At 42.8% G+C, this 22,985-nt stretch overlaps 1 protein-coding gene across 1 annotated transcript in view; it reads left to right on the top strand.

The window, feature by feature from the left end:
• Nucleotides 1–9,691, top strand: part of Adamts18 (ADAM metallopeptidase with thrombospondin type 1 motif 18) — a 151,514-nt gene extending 141,823 nt beyond the window's left edge. Inside the window, exons 20-23 of the mRNA XM_055621629.1 lie at nucleotides 177–359; nucleotides 1,623–1,826; nucleotides 4,062–4,209; nucleotides 8,287–9,691. Coding sequence (XP_055477604.1) covers nucleotides 177–359; nucleotides 1,623–1,826; nucleotides 4,062–4,209; nucleotides 8,287–8,402 — 651 coding nt within the window. The 3' untranslated portion in view covers nucleotides 8,403–9,691. The remainder of the gene's footprint in view (nucleotides 1–176; nucleotides 360–1,622; nucleotides 1,827–4,061; nucleotides 4,210–8,286) is intronic.
• Nucleotides 9,692–22,985: the final 13,294 nt, after the last annotated feature.

Below are 22,985 nucleotides of genomic sequence, written 5' to 3'. Positions count from 1 at the left end.
CGTTTGCTTCGTGGTGAGCAGAGCTCACCTTCAAGCTGGGGGACCGAGGGGATAGCGGGTATTGAGATGTCTCAAGTAGAGCCTAACTCCCCACTACTGCATTGTTGGTGTTCACCCAAATGAAATCTACCCGAAGTGGATTCAAACGTCTTCCCCCCCCCCCCCCACTTCTCAAGTGTTCCAAGACCTGCGGACGAGGAATGAGGAAACGTGAGGTCCTCTGTAAGAACTCCGCAGCGGAGACGCTCCCCGAGAGCCTGTGTTCGGGCAGCCCCAGGCCCGAGGCCCAGGAGGGCTGTGTGCTGGGGCGCTGCCCCAAAAACAACCGGCTCCAGTGGATGGCATCTTCGTGGAGTGAGGTAAGAGTTGAGGTACACAACGGGGGAGGGGGTGATTGTCACAAACACCCCCACGCTCACCTGCACCCGCATGGCTGCTTTCTTCGCCTACACGAGCCACGTGCCCACTTCCTGTTGGTTCTTTACCTTGTTTCTGCGGTTAGAAAACGCAGAGAGATGAATGCTGGTGTTCCCCTTCCTTTCTCACTTTATTTAGTTCAGGACCCCAACCCATGTGCTAGCAGCACCCACATTTAGAGCGGAGCTTCCATCTTCATTTAACGTTATCTGGAAATTCCGGAAGTACGGTCCTCTGGTTATTTTAAACCTAGTCAACCTGACAATGAGCATCCTAACTGTGAGGAGCTTAATGGCCACACAGCTGTTCCTTCTGTGCGCTTCTGTTCCAAGTGATAAGCACTGGCCCATGTCACGAATGAAATCCAGCAGTGTGTCCTGTCTCCTCACAGTCATTTTACAGAGCATTATCACCACATAACCAATGAAAAATGTGTCCTCTTTGCAATTAGCCATCGGTATGCATTGCACAGGTAACATTGGGTTAGTTTCCGGTTCTTCCTCTTTATAATGGAGCTAACATTCATCATCATAGTTTGTGATATTTATTCTGATGGATTGATATGTTCACTTCATCAGGACCCCATAGGTTACCTAATAGTTCTCTCTCATGTTTCTCTCTTTCCCTCCGTAGTGTAACACAGCCTTAGAACAGATCTAGGTAAAAGTAAAGACATGAAGTTAGTCCATCGAACATGGTTCTGTCTTAATCATTTTCCTTCCTCCGCTCAAACCTGCCACCCCTCAGAGAGGTCTCAGGTAGTCTTGGTCACTAGGGATGGAGGCTGATGAGAAATCAAGTGTATTTTAAATCACTTCAAAATAGGCTGGAGAGATGGCTCAGAGGTTAAGAGCACTGGCTGCTCTTCCAGAGGCCCTGAGTTCAATTCCCAGCAACCACATGGTGGCTCCCAATCATCTATCTATAGTGAGCTCTGGTGTCCTTTACATGCAGTCAAAACACTGTATACAAAATACATAAATCTAAAAAAAGAAAAAACTATTACAAAATAATAGTATTTACACCGTAAATAAATCAGTGGCCTCAGTTCCACACGAACAGGGATGAACAGGGATCTGTCCTTGTAACTAAGGGAAGTGAGGGACTTGGCTGCCATATCATCTCATTGACTTTGTGTGGACACACAGCTCAGCAGATTTGGCTGTGGAGCTCTGCCCTCTTACACCTCCCTTCTGGGCTCCTAGTGTTCTGCCACCTGCGGTTTGGGTGTGAGGAAGAGGGAACTGAAGTGCATTGAGAAGAACTTGCAGGGGAAACTGATAACATTCCCAGAGCGGAGATGCCGAAACATTAAGAAGCCAGGACTGGAACTGGAAGAAACCTGCAACCGAAGGGCTTGCCCAGTGTATAGTGTGGTGGCTGGCTGGTATTCATCACCGTGGCAACAGGTTGGTATATGCAAATTTAGGAGGCCGGTGTTCAAGTGAGGTAGGGCAGAAGAGCACTGTTCTTAGCCCATTGTTCTTGTCCCACTGTACGAGTTGGAATGGCTGACAACCTTTGACCTGTCGCATCCTCTGTGTGAGCCTGGCCAGGTACCGTGGCAACCATATTTTTCAGACCTAGGAAACTGGAATAATAAGTAAAACATTGAAATAGAAATCCTATGACATTGTGCTCATGTTGACTGTTGCCACTCTTGAAACCATCACTTTGGGCACTTTGGGCACTTTGCTCTCCACCCCTGGTCCCTGGTTGTAAGAGTATGTTTCTGAAGAACAACAACAACAACAAAAAGAACTAAATTTTGCCTGTGACTTCTGCTCATGCTCTACATGCACTTTCTTATTCTATCTTTGCATTAATTCTTGTGTTAGCCATTATGGTCCCATTTTGTGGGCAAGGAAGGCAAGGCTTAGAATGTTTAGCCATTGGCTGACAGAGACATGTTTTCTGGGGAACACTAGCTGGTCTCTGTAAGAACTGAAGGCTATGTGGAAGTCCTTGAGACTGTGATACTGCAGAACTCACTGATGTGACAACAGCTGCTTGTCACACCCTTAGACACAGGGCCTAGTGGTACCTGTGTGTGTAATATAGAAAGGTACATTGAAAATAAACCACCAATTAAAGGAAATTGAGTATTTCTCACTGACTAGGCATGGTAAGATACACACACGCTGCTGTATAGGTTTCTTAGGTTTTTATGACTTTCTATAACATTTATAATTTTTTAAGCTTTATGAAGCCCATTAGAACCCATTACTATATACATAATAGCTATAAAGACATTTCCCCATGGAAGAATCATATACTTTGGTCTGAACAAGGAGATATGATTATAAAAGGCAGCCAACAAATGCCAGGAAGCCAGATGTTTTCCTGCTCAGACACCTGCTATTGTACATTGAAGACTTAACTTGTAGACCCAAATTTTATTGTATCTTTTAAAATATGGCAGACAATTTGATGGCAATCATAAGTCTATATCTGAGTGTTGAGGTAATAGCTAAATGTATCTTCTTTCTGCCAAAATTTACTTTTCTTCCCAAATACCAGGCCACACAGTAGTATTTGCACAGAATATGTTCTCATCTGTCTGCAGTCCATTCGAGAACAAAACAACAATGATCCATTTAAAAGGGTTGCCTTTCACCCTGATATTTCTTTATTGCTCTTTTGTTAAAGATACATCAACAAGAGCAACAGAGCCAAAAAACCTGGGCACAGGGATCTTTTCTGAGGCTGATACTCCAACCAGGGACCATGCATGGAGATAACCTAGAAGCCCTGCACAGATGTAGCCCATGGCAGCTCAGTGTCTAAGTGAGTTCCCTAGTAAGGGGAACAGGGGCTGTCTCTGACATAAACTCAGTGGCTGGCTCTTTGATCATGTCCCCCTGAGGGGGAAACAGCCTTACAAGACCACAGAGGAAGATAATGCAGACAGTCCTGATGAGACCTGATAGGCTAGGGTCAGAGGGAAGGGGAGGAGAACCTCTCTTATCAGTGGGCTATGAGAGGGGCATGGGAGGAGAAGAGGGAGGGAATGCAGGATTGGGAGGGGGTTAGGGAGAGGGCTACAGCTGGGATACAAAGTGAATAAACTGTAATTAATTAAAAAATTTTAAAAAATAAACACACAAAAAACGATCCATCAACTTTTCATGTAGCCACTGCAAACCAAAAAAAAAAACAAAAAAACAAAACAAAAAAAAAACAAAATAAACAAAACAAACCTTAGAGCCTAGACTCTTTTTAATTGTACAGTGAAATCCCTGGCTGTTAGGTACGGTGCTACCTCAGAGCCTGGCTAAGCATCATCCCAAAGACTCCCTGGTTAGTATGTCCTATATGGCCCTTGTTTCAAACCAACCCCATTCATTCTGGCATCTGTCTGAGATTGCCTGGGCTTCTTAGACTCCATCCCCTTATGAACCCCTGAACTGACTACACACCCTCTCTCTCGGGTGCAATAGTCTTTGCCCATGACTTTTCTAATAAACGGGCACAGCACCCACCAGGGTGGATAGACTTGGACCATATGCCTGGCTGAGGTCCGTGTCACCTGCAGTCCTTTTGGTCATGATGATTGTGCTTCCTTCCATATGATGACACTCACCTCAGACAGGAAACTGTCCAACTGAGCAGGCCTAACTCTCTTCTCTCCCCGTCCTTGGCAGTGCACAGTAACCTGTGGGGGAGGGGTCCAGACCCGATCTGTCCACTGCATGCAGCAAGGCCGGCCTTCCTCAAGTTGTCTACTCCATCAGAAGCCTCCAGCACTCAGAGCTTGTAATACAAACTTCTGTCCAGCTCCTGAAAAAAGAGGTAAAGTGCCTTAGGCCCCGTCAGTTTCATCCATTTTAAGAAAGCTTTTCCCATAGCTCAGTATGGTTGGTTGTGTAGCTGCACAACTCTATAGTACTCTCTTCCCATCAGCACCCATTGGGCTGCATTCTTAGACTTGTCCAAGGCCAGACCTGGGGCTGTCAATGTATGATCCATAGGCAATAGGTTTTCCAGCCCTTCTTTCTTGGGAAATGATCATATCTCATTCTCCCTTTTTAAGATGAGATATTAAGAGGTGGGAGATGTCAGTCCCTTGTAAGAGTGCTAGCCTAGCTTGCATGAATCCCTGGATTTGATCCCCAGTGTGACGTAAAATCAGGCAAAGTTGTGCACCCCCACAGTCCTAGCATTTAGGAAGATTAGAAGTTTGGAGTCATCTTTGGCTACAAAGTTGAAGCCAGACTGGGCTACACAAGACTTTTCCTCAAAAATATGTGACTTTTTGCTAATCAGTGTAAGTATAAAAGGAAATAAAAATTTCCCCAGAGGAGCTCATATTTTTATAGGTAAGACAGAACCTACAGCCCATTAAAAGGACTGTGCATCATCCTGTGTTCTCAGTCTGTTCCAGAGCAGAGCTGCAGGAGCTGATGGGTAATTCGGAGCGATGCTTAGAAATCCAAGTCATTCTGTCAAGGACCAGGAAGTAGCTCTGTCAGATCAGGTTTCATGATCCTGAGGAGTCGTTCTCCAGCTCACATCTGCTGGGATTGCTTAATCCAGTCACAGATTTTCCAGCCTGCTGAATCTCAGCCCACTTTTGCAACTGTGGCCAATAATATTTGGCAGCGTTAGTTACTCTCCTTCCTCTGCCCCCCCCACCCTACCTGCATCACTTCTCATCTCTGTTGCACTTGACTGGCCTCATGGCTCAGGGCATCCGTTTTCTTTCCCCCTTTTTCCTATGTTAGCCTGTGTGACTGTGTAACGGAGGGATGGACGAAATAGGGTCACCTCTAATCAACGCTGGGATTCTATATGGAGGAGAATTTAGAGTGATGGGGCATCTTCTGCCAGATCCTGTCTCCCTCCTGTCTATCTCTGCAGTCAGACCACCCTAGAAGGAATACAACCCCTGGGTACTCTGGTTAGTCCTGGGAGCAGCTCTCAGACAGATGCAAGGGAGAAAAGAGCTCTTGTTAAGTTTCTGTTTTCCCACCATCTGAAACTCACCTGGCTCTCAACAGCCACTAACTCTGTAGTAAATGAATTTGTTTCAGTCATATATAAAGGTCACTAAAGAACCATGTATCCCCCAGACTCTCACTAATAAAACAATGTAGCAAGCAGAGTACTATTCTGAAGTTATAATGCTCTCACAGCCTTGAGCGAGGCACAGCAAATTCCCACCTTGAGAAAGAGGTATGATAACCAGGCTTGATAGGGTGGTCAAGCCAGACCCCAGAATCGAGACACCTTTTGAAGAGGGCCTCCAGGAAGTAAGGAAGGTGAACTTTGTATGGGCTCAGCAGAGGAAAGGTCAAATGAAAAGGAATGCAAGATACTTACAGTAGGAACACTGTTGAAACTGTACAGGCACAAACCAAAAGTGGTACAGGGGCCTTATCAGTCTCAGCCATCGGATTTGCCTGGATTAGGTCGAGAACCATGGGGTCTGAGAGGTCGTGAACCATGCGTCGCCTGGAGGAGAATGGGAACAGGACTTCCTCATGGAGAGGTGACTGCTGCTCTCTGAGGAGAGGTGGAGCTTCTTTTTCAGGGAGTAGTAAGAAGAGGTAGAAAGTTGGGTGGGTTTTGAAGATTCAGCCAATGGTGCCTGCTGCTTCTCTGCAAGCACGGAGGGAAGCAAAGGAAAGAGATCTACAGTCAGCCTCCACAGCGTAAGCCAGCTGCCTGGTTCATACTCAGCTAACCAGCCATTCATAACTGTTCTTATCCCCAAACATTCACAAAGCGAAATACCATACACACCATACACACATGTCACGCTGACCCTTCTCGGCTCTGCCTCCTGGCTTATGCAGAGCCCATGGCCCCAGATGTAGGCTTTTGTTAAAGTTCCATTCTTTTCATAGGAGAGATGGCTTAGTGGTTGAAGGCACTGGCCTCTCTTCCAAAGGATTGCATTCAATTCCCAGCACCCACATGGCAGTTCCAGGTAATCTGATGCCCTCTTCTGGCCTCTATGGGCATTTCATGCATGTGCTGCATAGACATACATGTAGATAGAACACTCACACATGATTTTTTAACAAATTTTTAAGAGAGGTGAGAATTGAAAGCATAGTGAGATTAATCAGGAAATGGAAGTACATGCCTATAATCACAACATTTAGGAGACAGAGGCAAAAAGCATAGCCACAAGTTCAAAGCTACCCTGGGGTATAAGACAAGACCTTCCTTCAAAAGAATGCAAAAATAAGTAACCATGAGGTCAGGACCATATCATCTTGCAAAACTTCTATGGTGCCAACAGAATAATCTAGAATATAAATAGAATGACTAAGGTACAGGTGCATAAAAACTGATCTGGGACATCAGATACTAGACAGGTAATAATTGAACTTGTGGATGTGTAACAGTGTATTACATACATATAAGTTAGGCAAATGGAATATGGCTGAACCTTTACCTTGCTGTAGGACTTGAATCTTGAACCTATTATATCTCAAAGCAGCTTCCTGGTGCCTCAACCTCAGCCTGTAGGACTGCCCATTTCAGGGGACAAAACTCCATTCTTCCATATGACGACTTAAAAATACTGTTATTATTTCTTTCACATCATTTACCAAGTCTCGGCTGGTAAAAGCTATCAACACTGACTTCAGTGTGTGCGTGTGTTTGTCCAGGAGTCACTGGAAAGCAAATAGCCCGCCTCATTTTCTTTTAACCTACGTTCCTATACCATATGGTTTAATTTGATTATTTTGGCCACTGTGAATATTTTTTCCAAAGAAAATCTTTTATTTAGACAGCACTCGTATTTCTGTAGGGCTGATGGACAGGACATGACAAGTGTAAAACTAAATCTTCTGCTGCCCAGGGCTCACTGTTCAGTACCAGTTTTGAAACCCATGAGCGGGAGCATGATGCTCAAGCCGGTGCAAAATGATGACGATGTCCTGGGAGTAAAAAGAGCTGATGCTTTAAAAATATAGTTATCTAAAAACGACTTTGTGATTGGCGCTATTTTAAGTATTGGGAAGAAACCAATGAGGAGTCGAGACCAAGGCCCTGATCTAAAAGATTTTGTGTTCTGGAGGACAGTCAGAGTCGGCAACCACATGGTGAGAAGGGTGGAAAAGCAAGGAGAGTGGGGACACTCCATGGTAGCCAAGAAAGAAGTAGGCTGGTTTGTTGAGGGGCAGAGGAAAGAGAAGAAACCCCGCTACCATTTTAGGGAAAGCCTGCCTTGGCAGTAAATAGGGGAACAGTAATCAGCGCTCACTGGTGCATCGTGGGCTGGCAACAGGGCTCCTGTGGCTGAGTTTGGAAAGAGAGAAGTAGATGAAAGGGTGGAGTCAGACTGACTCTGGGTCCTAAAGCTTCAGCCTCCAGAGCAATCACCACACTTGAACTATGGAGGGAAGGTAAGGGGCATGACAGGAACTGATTTGTGTCTGAAAGGGATTCCTGGGAAGGACTGAGATGTGAAAGGTCATAAAAAGGAAATTCTGGATACAAGAACCTGGAACTGAAGGAACCGTAGGCAGGTGTGAGTCTCAGAGATGATACAAGCTGGAGCCCATACAAAAGGAGTCAGGGGAGTCTCGGGAATTTATGGCACACCCAAAGGCAAGAGGAGAGTAACTAAGATGCTCCTATGAAAGGCTCATGTCCATGCCAGCTGTCAGGCTATATGCAGGCAAGATGACATGACCTCCTACTGGGTATGGCTTCTTTTTTAACACTGGCCTCCCCAATTTAAATTTTGCTAACGGACACAGTCCCTTTTGGCATCTTAATCCTGCCCTGACAAAATTCAAATGTATCATGGGCATAACACACAGACAGACAACGCAGTGGTCTAGGTCCCCATCTTAGTAAGAGGGCTGAAGCCCTGGGTGATGTGCTAAATGCTTTCTGTCCTTTCAGATGATCCAGCCTGCATCGATTTCTTCAGCTGGTGTCACCTGGTCCCTCAGCACGGGGTCTGCAACCACAAATTTTATGGAAAACAGTGCTGTAGGTCATGCACAAGGAAGAGTTGAAGCCAGAGGGCCCCCTCGCCCTCCTCAGACCGTACACGTCTGTCTCCAGGTCTTTCTACCAAGACTTCAAACCACAGAGGAACTACCATAGGGTTTGAAGAATGGACAGATAGCCACCAGCCTCCTTAGTCGATCCTGGAAGCACATGGTACTCTAAGGCACTTGACAATGAGAAGCGATGACAAATCCAACTTTAAAAAAAGAAAGAAAGAAAGAAAGATAAAAAAGAAAGCCTTTGATTTGCACTGTCATTTGGAAAAGAAGATGTGTAATACTGAGATAAACCAAATTTTCGTTTTGATAATGTGGGAATCCTGACTTCAGGACGGATCTAGTCCCCACACACGTACTCTTGAACATCAAAGGATTCAATGGAAAAAAAAACAAAACAAAACACCAAAACATCTATTTTAAAAAAAATTCTTCAAGGCTTCAGGTTAAGGACTGAGCCTCAGACCCATCGAATATGTGGATGAAACTCTGACTAACAGTTGCTTGGAATTTATAGTGTCAAAATCTGACGCCAAACGGTGCTCAATGGGTGCTTGCTGCTGGACTGGCAAGCTTCATCTTATGGTTATTTTGTGTGTTTTGTTGTTTATTTGGTTTCAAGTATGTTCTGCCTGTAGAGAGTCTCCAAGACTAAAATTAACAACTTGAAACTCATTCCCAGTAGCATTTTGGAAGCAGGGCCACTTGGACTATTTAAGTTCTCCATGTAATTAAAATTCACACTTGAAGGGGAAAAAACCCCTCAAATATTGGTGCCCTTCACCTGACATCGACCTCATAACTTTTGGTGCTTAGTGAATGGGAATGTGGGAGGCTGGTGCCTGCTGTATGAGAATAAGAATTGGCGACATATTCATTTTTGGTGAAATAGGCACTAACTGGTGAAATAGCATGCTTGAAGGAGGGAAGCCCACCATTTATAATGTTCCATACATATTATCAGAAGGCTTAGAAAATTAAAGGCTGCTTGTGGGTTTGGTTTTTTTGGTTTTTTTTTTTTTCCTACCAACTGACGAGTTTCAATTTTCTCCAGGACTTGGTCAACAAGGAAAAAAATAAAACACAGCGGCCAGAGAAAAATTCATCTGTCTTTTTGCTACATTAATAAATTACAACTCACCAAGCCCTTCCATGAAAAACAGTATTTCACCATGTCTCAGACGAGAGTTTGGTTATTGGGAACCAGCTGTTGATGGGCATTAACAAGCTTAAAATTGTTCTCAATTGGAAAAACACTGCACTGTTTTGCCAAAACCAGAGTAACTTAAAAGACTGTGCCCCCCCCCCCGTAATTCTTTGAGAAGTGGGTCTAGAGGGTGTGTTTATATGCTACTCATCTTCCCAACTTCTTTGATGAATGTACACTTATTTTTACTGCTTTTCAGAGTCTTGGTTCAAACAGGGGTTTGCCAGCTCAGCAGAACCAGCGAGACACTGGTCTGTTAGGTTTAAAGCATTCTTTATCCCCATCCTAGTGCGAATCATGAATATTTGGATGCCATCAAAGTGAAGAGGAATAGCTTGGCCTTCTTGGCTTGGCCTTTCAATAGCCATTTTGATATGAGAAGATTAAAAAAAAAAGAAAGACCCACACTACCACTCTCTTGCTCTCTGAAAAGTGGGAAGTTATTTGTTTTGATATAATTATCATTTTATTATTTTATGGGAAAGAATTAATTTATTAATAGCCTATTATATGTTCTCACTTGCTTCTCGAGTAAATGATATTCTGAGGGAAAAATGTTGAATTAAGAAAAAACATGGATTATAGAAAAAAGTCAAAATATATGTGTAATATTTAATTATTTTATAAGTTTTATAATAAAGTATTCTGTTTCTTTATCCTTGAAACTTGTTAAGTTCTTGAACAACTCGGTGAGAAGTTGGTGGTTTCCAGGTTAATTTAATTATCTAAATGTTGATGGAGAAACTCAGTAACTTTACTGAGGGGCGAAGGGAAGAGCTTTCAGATGGGTTTGTTACCTTTGTACATAAGGAAGTAAAATGTTCAATACTGATGCATTTGGGGCCAGATGGCTCTGCAGATAAAGGCACCGGGTGCCAATACTGATGACCCGAGTCTGATCCCTGGAACCCGCACTGTGGAAGCAGAGAACTGACTCCTGAAATCTGTCTCCTGACCTCCACACACATGCTCTGACACACGCACGCGTGCAGCCCCACAAACACAGATGAATAAATGTGAAACAAACTTGAGGATCTCCAGACCTGATGTTCTGCTGTATTAAGCAGATAAACATTTGCATATGGAACTCATTGAATATAAAGTCACTAAAGCTACTACTTCCTATTTGAAAGGCATTCTGGGAAAATACTTTTATCCAAATGTAAGGGAGGGAGGAGAGAATAGTATTTACAGGATGAGACAGGACAGGGAGAAGAGAAAAAAAAGAAAATATTACTTAAACAGCATGTATTTTCAGGCTTCCCAAATTTTAATCATCAGACCTATAAAGAATAAAAACTTTCTGTATGAAGTAAATCCAAATAACCTGAATATCCAGTATTTCCTAGCATTTATGATCACACACCAGGCATAACTCTAAAATATATTTAGGAATATCGTGGTATGAATTATTATTGAAGAAGAAAATAAAACTAAGGTTAAGAATGGAAAGTGAAAGCAAGAAAAAGCTAACTTTATATCTTTTGGTAATAGAGTATGATTCGGAGAGATTCATTAGGGTTTAATGGCTCCCAGGCCCTATGTACAACACTTTTATATACATTATCTTATTGAATGAACACAATAGCTCAATTAGGGAGATACAAGTCCATTTGTTTAAGGGAAGGCATCTGGGATTCTGAGAGATCACATATTTGACCCTGAGGCAAATGGCCAGCTTGTGATGGGGGTCAAGACTCGAACCCAGACCTCTTGGGGCTCTTCTGTCACAATCCTTGGAAACATAAAGAAAATAGGGAACACATAGGCTTTGGAATCATGGCCCCTAAGATGCATGTGAATAAGACTTTAGTGATAAATGACTTTAATGATGATGAATTATGGGCAGAGCTGGAAATTTAAGATGAGGAATCGGGGTGGAAGGCAATAAATTCCTGCTAAGCCCCTCTCTTCAGCAGAGAATACTTGAAGACTTGTTACATAGTTAAAAACTCTATTCCATAATAATAGCTTTTCTCTGGGATTATAGTGTTTCCTGGGCAATAACACCAGAGTGTCTGGAGCCTGCAACTCCCCAGGATCATCAGGATGGAGGGAGAGCATTCAGGGATGCTCTTGGCACGGGCTTTGTTCTAATAGTAGGCAGAGATGACCCTGCGGCCGTGACTATCATGCTGAGAGTGGTTTGTAGTATTCAGATCATAGAGGCTATTGCTGTAAATGTCACAGGGAAATAAATAGTCATTTGCTTATGGGTCTCATGACCTTACCTTGAAAAATATAGACACAGGGACTGGAGAGGTGGCTCAGCGGTTAAGAACACATATGCTCCTGCAGAGGATGTTAGTTCAGCTTCTAACCCATGTTGGGAAGCTCAAAATAACTTGAAAATCATGCTCCCAGTGTTCTTACATTCTGGCCTTTGCAGGTTCCTGCACTTGAGTGTGTAAACAACACACACACACCTAAAAACAATACAGTACATACCACATGCAGTGGTCTATGACTTTAACTATAGCACTGGAAAGGCAGAAGCAGAGGAAGGTATATTTCTGTGAGTTTGAGTATACCCTGGTTTACATAGTTCCAGGTTGGCCAAGGTTACATAGTGAGACTGTGGCTCAATAATAATAATATTTATTATTATTATGGTAATAATTAATATTAATAATAATAATCACCATTATTTTTTCCTTTAAAAATATAGGAAAGGATCCTATGCTCTAGCTTCTTTATGTTTATCCTAAGATTTTTAATTCTTCAAAAACCTTGGTGGTCTACACTGGTATTGGATATTGCATTGATGTGCCTGTCAATAAGCAGCTTATGGGAGAAAGGGATTCTTTCTGCTTACTGCTAGAGGGGTCATAGTCCGCCATGGTGGAGAAGGCACAGCAGGAAGCACCTCGTTGGTGCTGGAAGCTTCTGGTATGTGTTTTTTGCATCTCCAGAGGACAGCAGAGATGAGACAGGAAGCTGAACCAGGCTATCCATGGCAAAGCTTCTTCTAGTAACCCACTTCCTCCAGCTAGGCTTCCATTTTCTAAATGGGCCACAATTTCCCAGAACAAAGCCATCAACCGGAGACCAACTGTTCAAACATGAGCCTGTGAGGAGAAGTTTATATCCAAACTATGGCAATCCTGGTGCTCCTTTTCATCAGTCACCCTTATACGCATGTGATGGAGACTTCCTCCTCTGCAGAGGGTCTAGATACGGAAATAATCATTTTCTCTGAAGAAAGTGTTTTAAAAGGTAAATGTTTTATAATACCCTCAAGTGGAAAAATCTGTAATGCATGGTATAAACCAGATATAACTAGTCAACAACAACAAAAAATTGCTAGGGAGATGGCTTAGTCTTGAGAGCATTTATTTTTCTAGAGGACCTGATTTCAGTTCATAGCATCCACATCTAGTAGCTTTCAATCTAACTCCAGAGGGGATCTGATGCTCTCTTCTGTTCTCTATAGGCACCTGAACACATCACACACACACATACACACTTAAAAATTAAATACTGATTGGGCTACAGATGTGGTTCAGGAGCAGAACATTTGCCAAGCATGTTTGAAGTGTCATGCTCGGCCCAGAAAAAAAAAAAAAAAAAAAAAAAACTGATTAACATGTATATTGCACATTTTAGTTAAAAAAAAAAAAAAAAAAAAAAAACCTCACGATAAACCCGGTTTACAAATTACTATCTGAAAAAAAAAATTAAAAAAAATCCTCAATGAAGATTGAAATATTTGTAGTTCCTTAAAATCATGATATTTTGTATCTGCATCAGAAGCATCAAGAATAATTATTCTGTTGATGAGATATACTGAATGCCAGTTTCCACTGTATAGACAAAGGGCCAATGATGCCAATGCTAACTGTCCTTTGTGGATGTTGAGAATGATGGTGTGACTTTGGTCCAATAACTTTGTATGCTGAGAAAGCATCCAGACACATGTTCTGGATGTGTCCAGATATTTATTAGTTTCTGTGAAGTAGTGGGCAAGCTGCCTGTCCCCTTCCTAGGACCATCATCCTGTCTGAACATCATAAAGCCATCACTGCTATGTATACATCCCTATGTATTTCCTATGTTAAATACCTAGTTGGGTTTCCCATCAGCTTATTTAATAAAAACATACCATAACTCAGGACTGGGGAGATGGCTCTGTGCTTAAGAACACTGGCTGCTCTTACAAAGGACCTGGATTTGATTCCCAGCATCCACATGGCAGCTCACAGCCATCGGCAACTCCAGTCCTAGTGGATATGACTTCCTCTTCTGGCCTCTTCGGGCAGCAGGCAAGCATGTGCTATACAGACAAATCATCCATAACTTTTTTTTTTAAATAAAGCATTTTATGTGGTTATCAGCTGTTATGATAGTAACATGAGCTTAAACAGCTGTTCTGACATCCTAATGGGGGTGAGAAACATCACTGTCCAGCATCAGGCGGTTCTGAGAGTCACTTTTCTCCACTCCCGTTTCCACACCATTCTGCCTTCCTTCCAACATGCCTTGCCCTGGCACCTCTAGGCACCTCTGCCCTACAAAAGGCTGGAAGTCACCTGACCCCACCTACTACCACATCACAGCACCTACACCATGTTAGAAACTCTGTAGAAGACAACCTCTGTGCTCCGCAAGCCTGCAACCCCACGGTTCCTAGATAATTAAACTAGAGTGAGAATTACGAAGAGCAGAGCCTTTGCTGTGAAGAACTGGAACGCTTGGGGGAGATGTCTCTAAGGGTTAAGATACATCTAAGGGATGTATCAAGGGTGACTTCAGATGAGGAAGGACCCGGATATGCTTCTCCTTGTTCTCCTTGTCTTCACAGAGCTAGAGTACAGGAAACCACTGCCAGTGTTAACGGTCCCTAGCAAGTACCTGGGGGAAGAGGATTCCAGAACACTGTTATTCCTCACATTAGGGGTACAGTGGCTTCTCCTTCTGAAAAGGGAGTCCCCCCCCTTTTGTCTCCATGTCCTTTAAAAAGCACATTGGACGCAGAGTCTCAGAACAATGCTTCTTAACCAACTGGAGCCATCCCCATCACCTAAGGGTATTTAAACTTCCCAGTCCCTTTCAAGAAATTGGACATGTTAATCCTGCAGATGGGGCCTGAGAATTTATAGTTTAAAAGGCTTTCAAGTTTCTCTAAGAAAAACTGGTTTTGGAACCACAGGTCTAGGATAATAAAAAGGGACTGTCTTCCCAGTTAGACAAAGGAACCTCCCTGGAACCAGGCCACAGAGCACAGCTCCATAGTGGTTAAGCCAAATTTGCCTAATAATACAGTGGCCCATTGCCTAGTCTCCTTTCCTCCAAGTGTATTTCACCTGCACACAGCTGGACAAGGGAAAGATTAACCAGCAGGGAGCAGAATCAACATCCTGCTCATTTTTTTTTCTCACTGTCAAGGACACTCCAGGTTTGCCGAATGGGGACTAACAGTATAGAGGGCAATTGGCCATTTAATTTCAGTCAGTTACCCACAGCAAAGAGACACACTATAGCAGAGAACCCAGTGAAGAGTAACTATGGAAACATGGCCTTGGTAAACTACTCACAGGGCCTCAGGTGTGTGTTTATGGACAGAGCTGCAGCATGAAACCCTGAGATTTGGATTCAAGGTAGAACAAAAGGCAGTTGTCCTGCCTGCCGCCTGTCATTATGTGCCACGGGGTGAGTTAACCAATTTTATGAATAGTACCAGTGCTCATCTCCTTGATTTATTGCCAGGAATCACTGGCTTGATTTGAAAGGAAGGGAGATGGAGGGGAAAGAAGCAGGGAAAGAGAAGGAGGAGGACAGAAGGGAAGAAGGGAGGACAGGAAGAGAGGAAGAAAGGAAGACAACCTAATGGCAGGGAGAAGCTGGAATAGTGCTTTGGGGTGGAGTAAAGCATAAGTTCCCGGTCTGAGCTGCTCAGGGAAACTCCAATTCTGTTTTATGACTATTTTTATGAATTCACAGCTTTCATGTTTTATAAAAGCAGATTGGTTCCAGATACTTAAAAATTAACATGTTGTTTATTTACACATCTGCTAAGTCCAATGCTAGTAGAGAAGGGATTGTTTCTGTATTCAACAGCTCTCCCCTTTGTTATGACGCCCTTATTGTCCACAGATTTTATTACTTGTGGCCTGGTCTGCTGAGGGAAAAGACATTTCCATGTTCTTGGAGCTATTATTTATTTTCAGATTCACAGTCCCTTGGACATGCACAGTAACACTTGGTCTTTCTTAGTCTGGTCTGCCTCAACTAACATTATTTTTCCCACATGTCTGCTAACTAGCCTACATTTGTCCTTTCAACAAGAGAATTCATTAAATAACCATGAACAACAACTACAATGTGAGATCCAAACAGCAAGAAAAGACCTTGTTTCTGACTCAGAGGGACCCGAACATAGAGAGTACGGCTAGCCTGGCCACGCAAAGCCCATCATCCCAGCTATCCGGAAGGCTGATGTTGGAGAACTATGAGTTCAAGGATAAGCAGAAAAGTTAGGGAATTAGAAATACCCACCCTTTACAGTTTTTAAAATAGAAATATTTAAAAGGACTCTGGCCATGGCTCAGTGGTAGAGCCAGTAAGCATATAATCCTAGAGTCAGAAAGTATGTGTTTTGGGGGTGGGGGTAGGCACAGAGTGATGATCTAAGTAAACAGACATCATTCCAAGGTCGCAGATGTTGCTTCGAGGCCATAGACATTGTTTCAAAGTAATGTACATTGTCCCGAGGTCATAGACATTCTCCCAAGGCCATAGACTCGTTTCTTAAAGTCCTTACTTTTAGGTCTGTCCTAGTCAACAGGTCCTCTTGCTTATGTTCAGCCTGTTGCTCTCAGGAATTGTGTACATCTGGATTATGCATAGCTATTTTTCACCTCCTTCAAAGAGGTGATATAAAATCATAAAAACCACAAAATCATAAAACTATAGCACCAAACAAAATGTCTTATCTGGCGGCTAGTATATAGACATTTTAAACTATTCTAGGGAATTTCTTTCCCATTTCACAGACCTAGAAACTGAAAACATTTTAGAGCCTTTCATAAAATTATCCAGTAAACTAAGAAGACTGAATCAGTTCTAGCAATTTCTCAGGTCACTCACATTTTAATGTATTCTGGAGCATTTTTCTATGCTTACTCAACAGGAAAACACTTATTAACATTAAGGGCGTGGGGGTCAAACAGAAACCTAGTCAGAAACACCCGAGTTCACATAGCACATACAAATGCTAAGTCAAGTTTCTCTCCAAAAGGACTCTGATACCATTGACAGATCGTAAGGATATTTCACCCTCCCTCTTGTGGGGAAAAGATGACTTTACATAAGTAGCAGCCTATCCCATTCCCTTTATAATGGGGTCTGGTATATCAGGGAGCTGATCTATTTCTTGCCCCAGAGTTAATGGCAATGCTCAGTGCCACAAAACTGTGAATATGCCAAAACTGCTTACCTGGATACTTTAAATAGGTAGGCTAAGAACATGCATTGTTAGTATCTGCAACAACCTCAATGAAGCTAGAAAACATTAGCCTGGGTGAAACAAGCCCAAATACAGAAAAATAAAGGCTGTGTGAGCTCAGTACTGAGACTCACAATAGAACAGTGTTCTGCATGGGTAGCGAAGAGGAATGGATGGGATGTGCGGGTCAAAGTTTACAGAGTGCTGGTATAAAATGAATAACTTCCAGGAATCTAACATACATCTAGGCGACCATAGTTAAGATGGCACATTAAAGTGTGCTGAGAGGAAAGATGAAAAAATTTTCTCAGTAGAGGAGAAAAGAAAGGCAGGGTAACTTGGAAGGTGGTGAACATGCTAATTTGATCACAGCAATCCTTTAACAGCACATTCCTCACCCAGCTGCCTGCATTTCATGAGTGCAGTTCCTATTTGTCAATATTAACGATGGAAAGGAAAAAAAAACATTTTATGGTTTTAAAGCTCACTAGGAAGAAAGAGATGATAAGAAGCAGATTCGTTCATGGCCTAGATTCCATGAAGCTGAAGCCCTGGGGTCATCTGCACCCCAGCTGCCAGCTTTCTGGCACAGGGGCATGTCTGGCTCCTCAAAGGGCTAAGCTGGCAGCCTTTGAGCAGCCAGCTGCCAGCCTCCTCCTCACCACATAGTGGCAGGAAGTTGGTTCCTGTATGACAATTCATTAAGCCCTGACAGGGTGGGCGCTTTCAACATCTTTCCCAGGGTCACAGTCCTTGCGAGCGCACTTCCCAACTGAACAGCAGCCAGCCTCAGTGAGGAAACAGGAAACCACCTTTGGCCAGGGCCCCGAGCTCTTGTTTTCTGTCCAAATGTAGTCACCCAGGTAGAGGTCTCAGAGGGAGATCAGCCTGCATTTCTCAATAGATCAATTGTTCCCACCTACCTCCCCTCCACAAAGGCCGGAAGACATGAAATAGGATTTGAGGCGAGATTAATGTGCTGCCGGTACTGTACCATCTTTCTGGAAAGCACACTCCTGGGATTGTCTGCAAGCACAAAGCGCCTTTCAGAGGCACCTTGAAAAGCACTGCTTTCTCGAGGATTCTGGTTTAAGACTGTCTTAGTATCCCCAGGACAAAGTAGCAGGAAGATTTAGCAGCAATCTAGATAATCTTATCAACCCAGATCATCCAGGTTTCAGTTTAAGTGCTTTTAAGTGGAGTCGCGCCCCCCCCCCCCCAAAAAAAAAACCCTGCCAACTAGCTCAATTGCCATCTGAAGGGAAAAGTGGACTGACATTACTGAGGCATAAACTTATGCCAAATAAGGTCCAGAGATGTTTATCTGCAGTTTTTCTAATATTCATATGAAATCTCTTATTGTCCTTTCTTTTTTTTAAGGGGGTGAGCAGGACTAAAGTTCACTAAACATAAAACAATTATATAAGATCACACAACTAAAATAATAATATGAAGAGATCTAGCTGGGTTTAAGACTTGAGTCTGCCTTGAGACTTTTTGTCTTGTGGTTGCTTTGTTGCTGTTGTTTGGTTTGTTTGTTTCTTGACCTATTTATTTTGTATCCCAGCTGTAGCCCCCTCTCTCATTCCCTTCCATTCTCACCCTCCCTCCCTCATCTCCTCCCTGCCCCTTTCCAAGTCCACCGATAGGGGAGGTCCTCCTCCCCTTCCATCTGACCCTAGCTTATCAGATATCTTCAGGACTGGCTGCAATGCCGTCTTCTGTGGCCTAGCAAGGCTGCTCCTCCCTAGGGTGGGAGGGGGAGGTCAAAGAGCCAGCCATTGAGTTCATGTCAGAAATAGTCCCTGTTCCCCTTATGAGGGTACCCACTTGGATACTGAGCTACCATGGGCTACATCCGAGCAGGGGTTCTAGGTTATATCCATACATGGTCCTTGGTTTGAGAAACAGTCTCATAAAAGACCCCCGTGCCCAGATACATTTGGTCCTTGTAGAGCTCCTATCCTCTCCAGGTCATACTAACTCCCTCTTCTTTCATATGATGCCCTGCACTCTGCCCAAGGTTTGGTTATGAGTCTCAGCATCTGCTTTGATACACTAGGTAGAGTCTTTCAGAGGTACTCTGCATGAGGCTCCTGTCCTGTTACTTGTTTTCTCCTACTTCCAATGCCCATCCCATTTGTCTTTCTAAGTGAGGATTGATCATCTTACCTCTTTCTTGAGTCCTCTTTCTTGTTTATCTTCTTTAGATATACAGATTTTAGTATATTTATCCTATCTTATAGGCGACACTGAGATTTCACCTTACACCCATCAAAATGGCTAAGATCAAAAACTTAAGTGACAACACATGCTGGAGAGGTTGTGGAGAAAGGGGAACCCTCCTCCAATGCTGGTGGGAATGTAAACTTGTACAATCACTTTGGAAATCAATCTGGTACTTTCTCAGATAATTAGGAATAGTGCTTCCTCAAGATCCAGCTATATCACTCCTAGACATATATCCAAAAGATGCTCAAGTACAAAACAAGGACATTTACTCAACCATGTTTGCACCAGCCTTATTCATAATAGCCAGACCTGGAAACAACCCAGATGTCCAGTAATGGAGGAATGGATACAAAAATTGTGGTACTTTACACAATGGAATACTACTCAGCAGTTAAAAACAAGGAAATGATGAAATTTGCAGGTAAATGGTGGGATCTAGAAAAGATCATTCTGAGTGAGGTATCCCAGAAGCAGAAAGACACACATGGTATATATTCACTTATAAATGAGATTTTAATTTTTTTTAATTTTATTTTTTTCTTATCAGTTACATTTTATTGACTCTGTATCCCAGCTGTATCCCGCTCCCTCATTCCCTCCCAATCCCACCCTCCCTCCCTCATCTCCACTGTGCCCCTTTCCAAGTCCACTGATGGGGGGGGTCCTCCACCCCATTCATCTGATCCTGTTTTATCAGGTATCTTCAGGACTGGCTGCAAAGCCCTCCTCTGTGGCCTAACAGGACTGCTCCTCCCTTGGGGGGTGGGGAAGTCAAAGAGCCAGTCATTGAGTTCCTGTTAGAGATAGTCCTTGTTCCCCTCACTATGGGAAACCAATTGGTTATTGAGCTACCACAGGCTACATCCGAGCAGAGGTTCTAGGTTATATCCATACATGGTCCTTGGTTGAATGTCAGTCTCAGAAAAGACCCTGTGCCCAGATATATTTGGTCCTTGTGGAGCTCCTATCCTTTCCCTATCATACTAACTCCCCTTCTTTCATATGATTCCCTGTACTCTGCCAAAAGTTTGATCATGAGTCTTTGTATCTGTTTTGAGAACACTGCTGGTTAGAGTCTTTCAAATGCCCTCAGTAGACTCCTGTCATACGTTCAATGCACATCCCATCTGTCTTTCTAAATGAGGATTGATCATCTTACCCCATGTCCGCTCTCTTGATTATCTTTTTTAGGTGTATAGATTTCATTATGTTTATCATATCTTATAGGTCTATATAAGTGAGTATATACCATGTTTGTCTTTCTCCTTCTGGGATATTTCACTCAGAATGATCTTTTCTAGATCCCACCATTTGCCTGCAAATTTCATGATTTCCTCCTTTTTGATTGCTGAGTAGTATTCCATTGTGTAAAAATACCACAATTTCTGTATCCATTCCTCCGTTGATGGACATCTGGGTTGTTTCCAGGTTCTGGCTATTACAAATAAAGCTGCTATAAACACGGTTGAGCAAATATCCCTTTTGTGTACTTGAGCAAACTTTGGGTATATACCTAGCAGAGATTTTAATTTTTAATCAAGTGTGTGCACCTGTGGTTGGTGTGGGGGTTTGGGCACATGAGTGCAGTTCCTGAAAAGGTCAGAAGGTGGTGACAGATCCTCCAGAACTAGAACTGTAGGAGGTCATGAGCTGCCTAACTTGGGTGCCAGGAACCAAATCTGGGTTTTCTGAGAGTATAGTACCCGTTCATAACCGCTGAGCCACCTCCCCTGTCCCTAATTCCCTGACCAATCTGACCTTCTGTAGCCTATGAAACCCTTGAACTTGCCATCATCCTGCAGTAGCCTATTGACTAGCTGGTGTAGGTGGCCTGTGCTACAACAGTTTAGCTAAAACAAAGTTTTTCTACTTAAGAAGCTGAGGGTTTGATGTAGAAAAAAAAATATATAGGCCAAAAAATGAGCTATATTTAGACATATCCCATATTGTCTACCTGTCGCTGGGTAGAAGAAGTGCCCTTCAAATCAAATTCTGAACAGACATGAGGCAAGAGTCTGTATGATCGATTGGCTGAAACTTTCTAACTTTGGCTAATCTACACATGCAAGAATCTCAAGTATAAATAAATACATATTTATACTGTGAATAGCTTAAACCTGATGAAATCCACAACTAGATAATCTGTGCAGCCATAGGGGCCATGGCATACATGTAACCACACACAAAATACATAAATAAACAAATGCAATGAAAAGATTCTAAACATGAAGAAGAAAAACTATACAGTCATACAACAAAATTTGACAAGATTCATCGCAGATTTTTTTTTAAGAAATTCTCAGTGAAGAATCCTTCTTTGCAGATGGAATAATTCCATGTCTGAGGCCGTAATGATTCCTCTAGGAAACTCTTAGAGCTGATGAACACATTCAGGAACTGGCGGCATTGCAAAATTAACACACAAAGCTCAGCAGCCTTTCCATATCCACATAACAAACACACTGAGAAGAATATCAGGAAGATAACCCTTCAGTTACCTCAGACATAAACTCCTGGGAATAGACCTAACCAAGGAAGTGAAAGCTCCCTACAGTTAAGACTTTTAGAAAATTTGTTCTCTATGACTGTGCTAAAAGCCATGATCAACAAGGACACCATAAGAAAATCCACAGAACCAACTAATCTGGGCTCAAAGGGCCTCACAGAGACCAAACTGACTTTCAGGGAGCCTGCATGGATCTGACCTGGGCCCTCTGCATATATGCTATGGTTGTGTGGCTTGCTCTTCTTGCGGGGCTCCTAAAAGTGGGAGCAGGGGTTGTCTCTGACTCTTTTAGCTGCTTTTGGGACCCCTTTTCTCTTACTGGGTCACCTCATTTGGCCTTAGTATAAGTGGAGGTGCCTAGCTTTACTGCAACTTGACATGCCACTTTTGGTGGATATCCTTAGGAGGCCCACCATTTTCTAAAGGGAAAGAGGGAGAAGAGTGGATGAGGTAGAAAGGAGAGGTGTGTGAAGGGACTAGGAAGAAGGAAGGGAGGAGGAACAGTAGTCAGGATGTAATATATGAGAGAATAAATTTGTAAAATGTTTAAAAATTAAATTATATAAAGTTTCTATTGAATGCCACGTAAATAGGACATTTTGATTATATCAGATACTATACTAATCATATTTATATCGTATGTCCTCCCATTTTGTCACATACAATTTTGCAATTCAAATATATCTTATTTATATGAATCCTTGATTAGGACTATTAACTCAATAAATTCTATAGCACTGATAAAGCAATAACAACAAACAAATAAACAAAAAAAATGAAACCAACTTGAAGAAAAGAGGGTTAATTTCAACCTCAGTCCATCAGGAAGGGAAGTCAGGCCAGAAACTTAAGGCAGGAACCCGAAGGCAGAAACAAAAGAGGAGGCCATGAGGGGTGCTGCTTACTGGCTTGTTCCAAAGCTTGCTCAGCCTGCTTTCTTCTACAGCCATAACCACAGCCCAGAGGTGGCACTGCCGAGAGTGGGCTGGGCCTTTCCACATCAGTCATTGATCAAGAAAATACCCTACAGACTTGTCCACAAGCCAATGTGATGGAGACAATTCCTTAAGTGTGACTTCCTCTTTCCAGGTTTGTATTAAGTTGATTTAAAAAAAAAAAACAAACCAACAAACAAGAACACTAACCACTCAAAATTAATGCAGGAAATCAAAGAAAACACTAGAAGATGGAAAGTCCTCTTGA

This window comes from Psammomys obesus, unplaced genomic scaffold, assembly GCF_907164565.1.
Source record: "Psammomys obesus unplaced genomic scaffold, mPsaObe1.curated_primary_1811, whole genome shotgun sequence".
In the NCBI taxonomy this organism is placed as follows: domain Eukaryota; kingdom Metazoa; phylum Chordata; class Mammalia; order Rodentia; family Muridae; genus Psammomys; species Psammomys obesus.
Note: the sequence above shows the minus strand (reverse complement) of the source record. Positions and strands in the feature narration are given on the sequence as shown.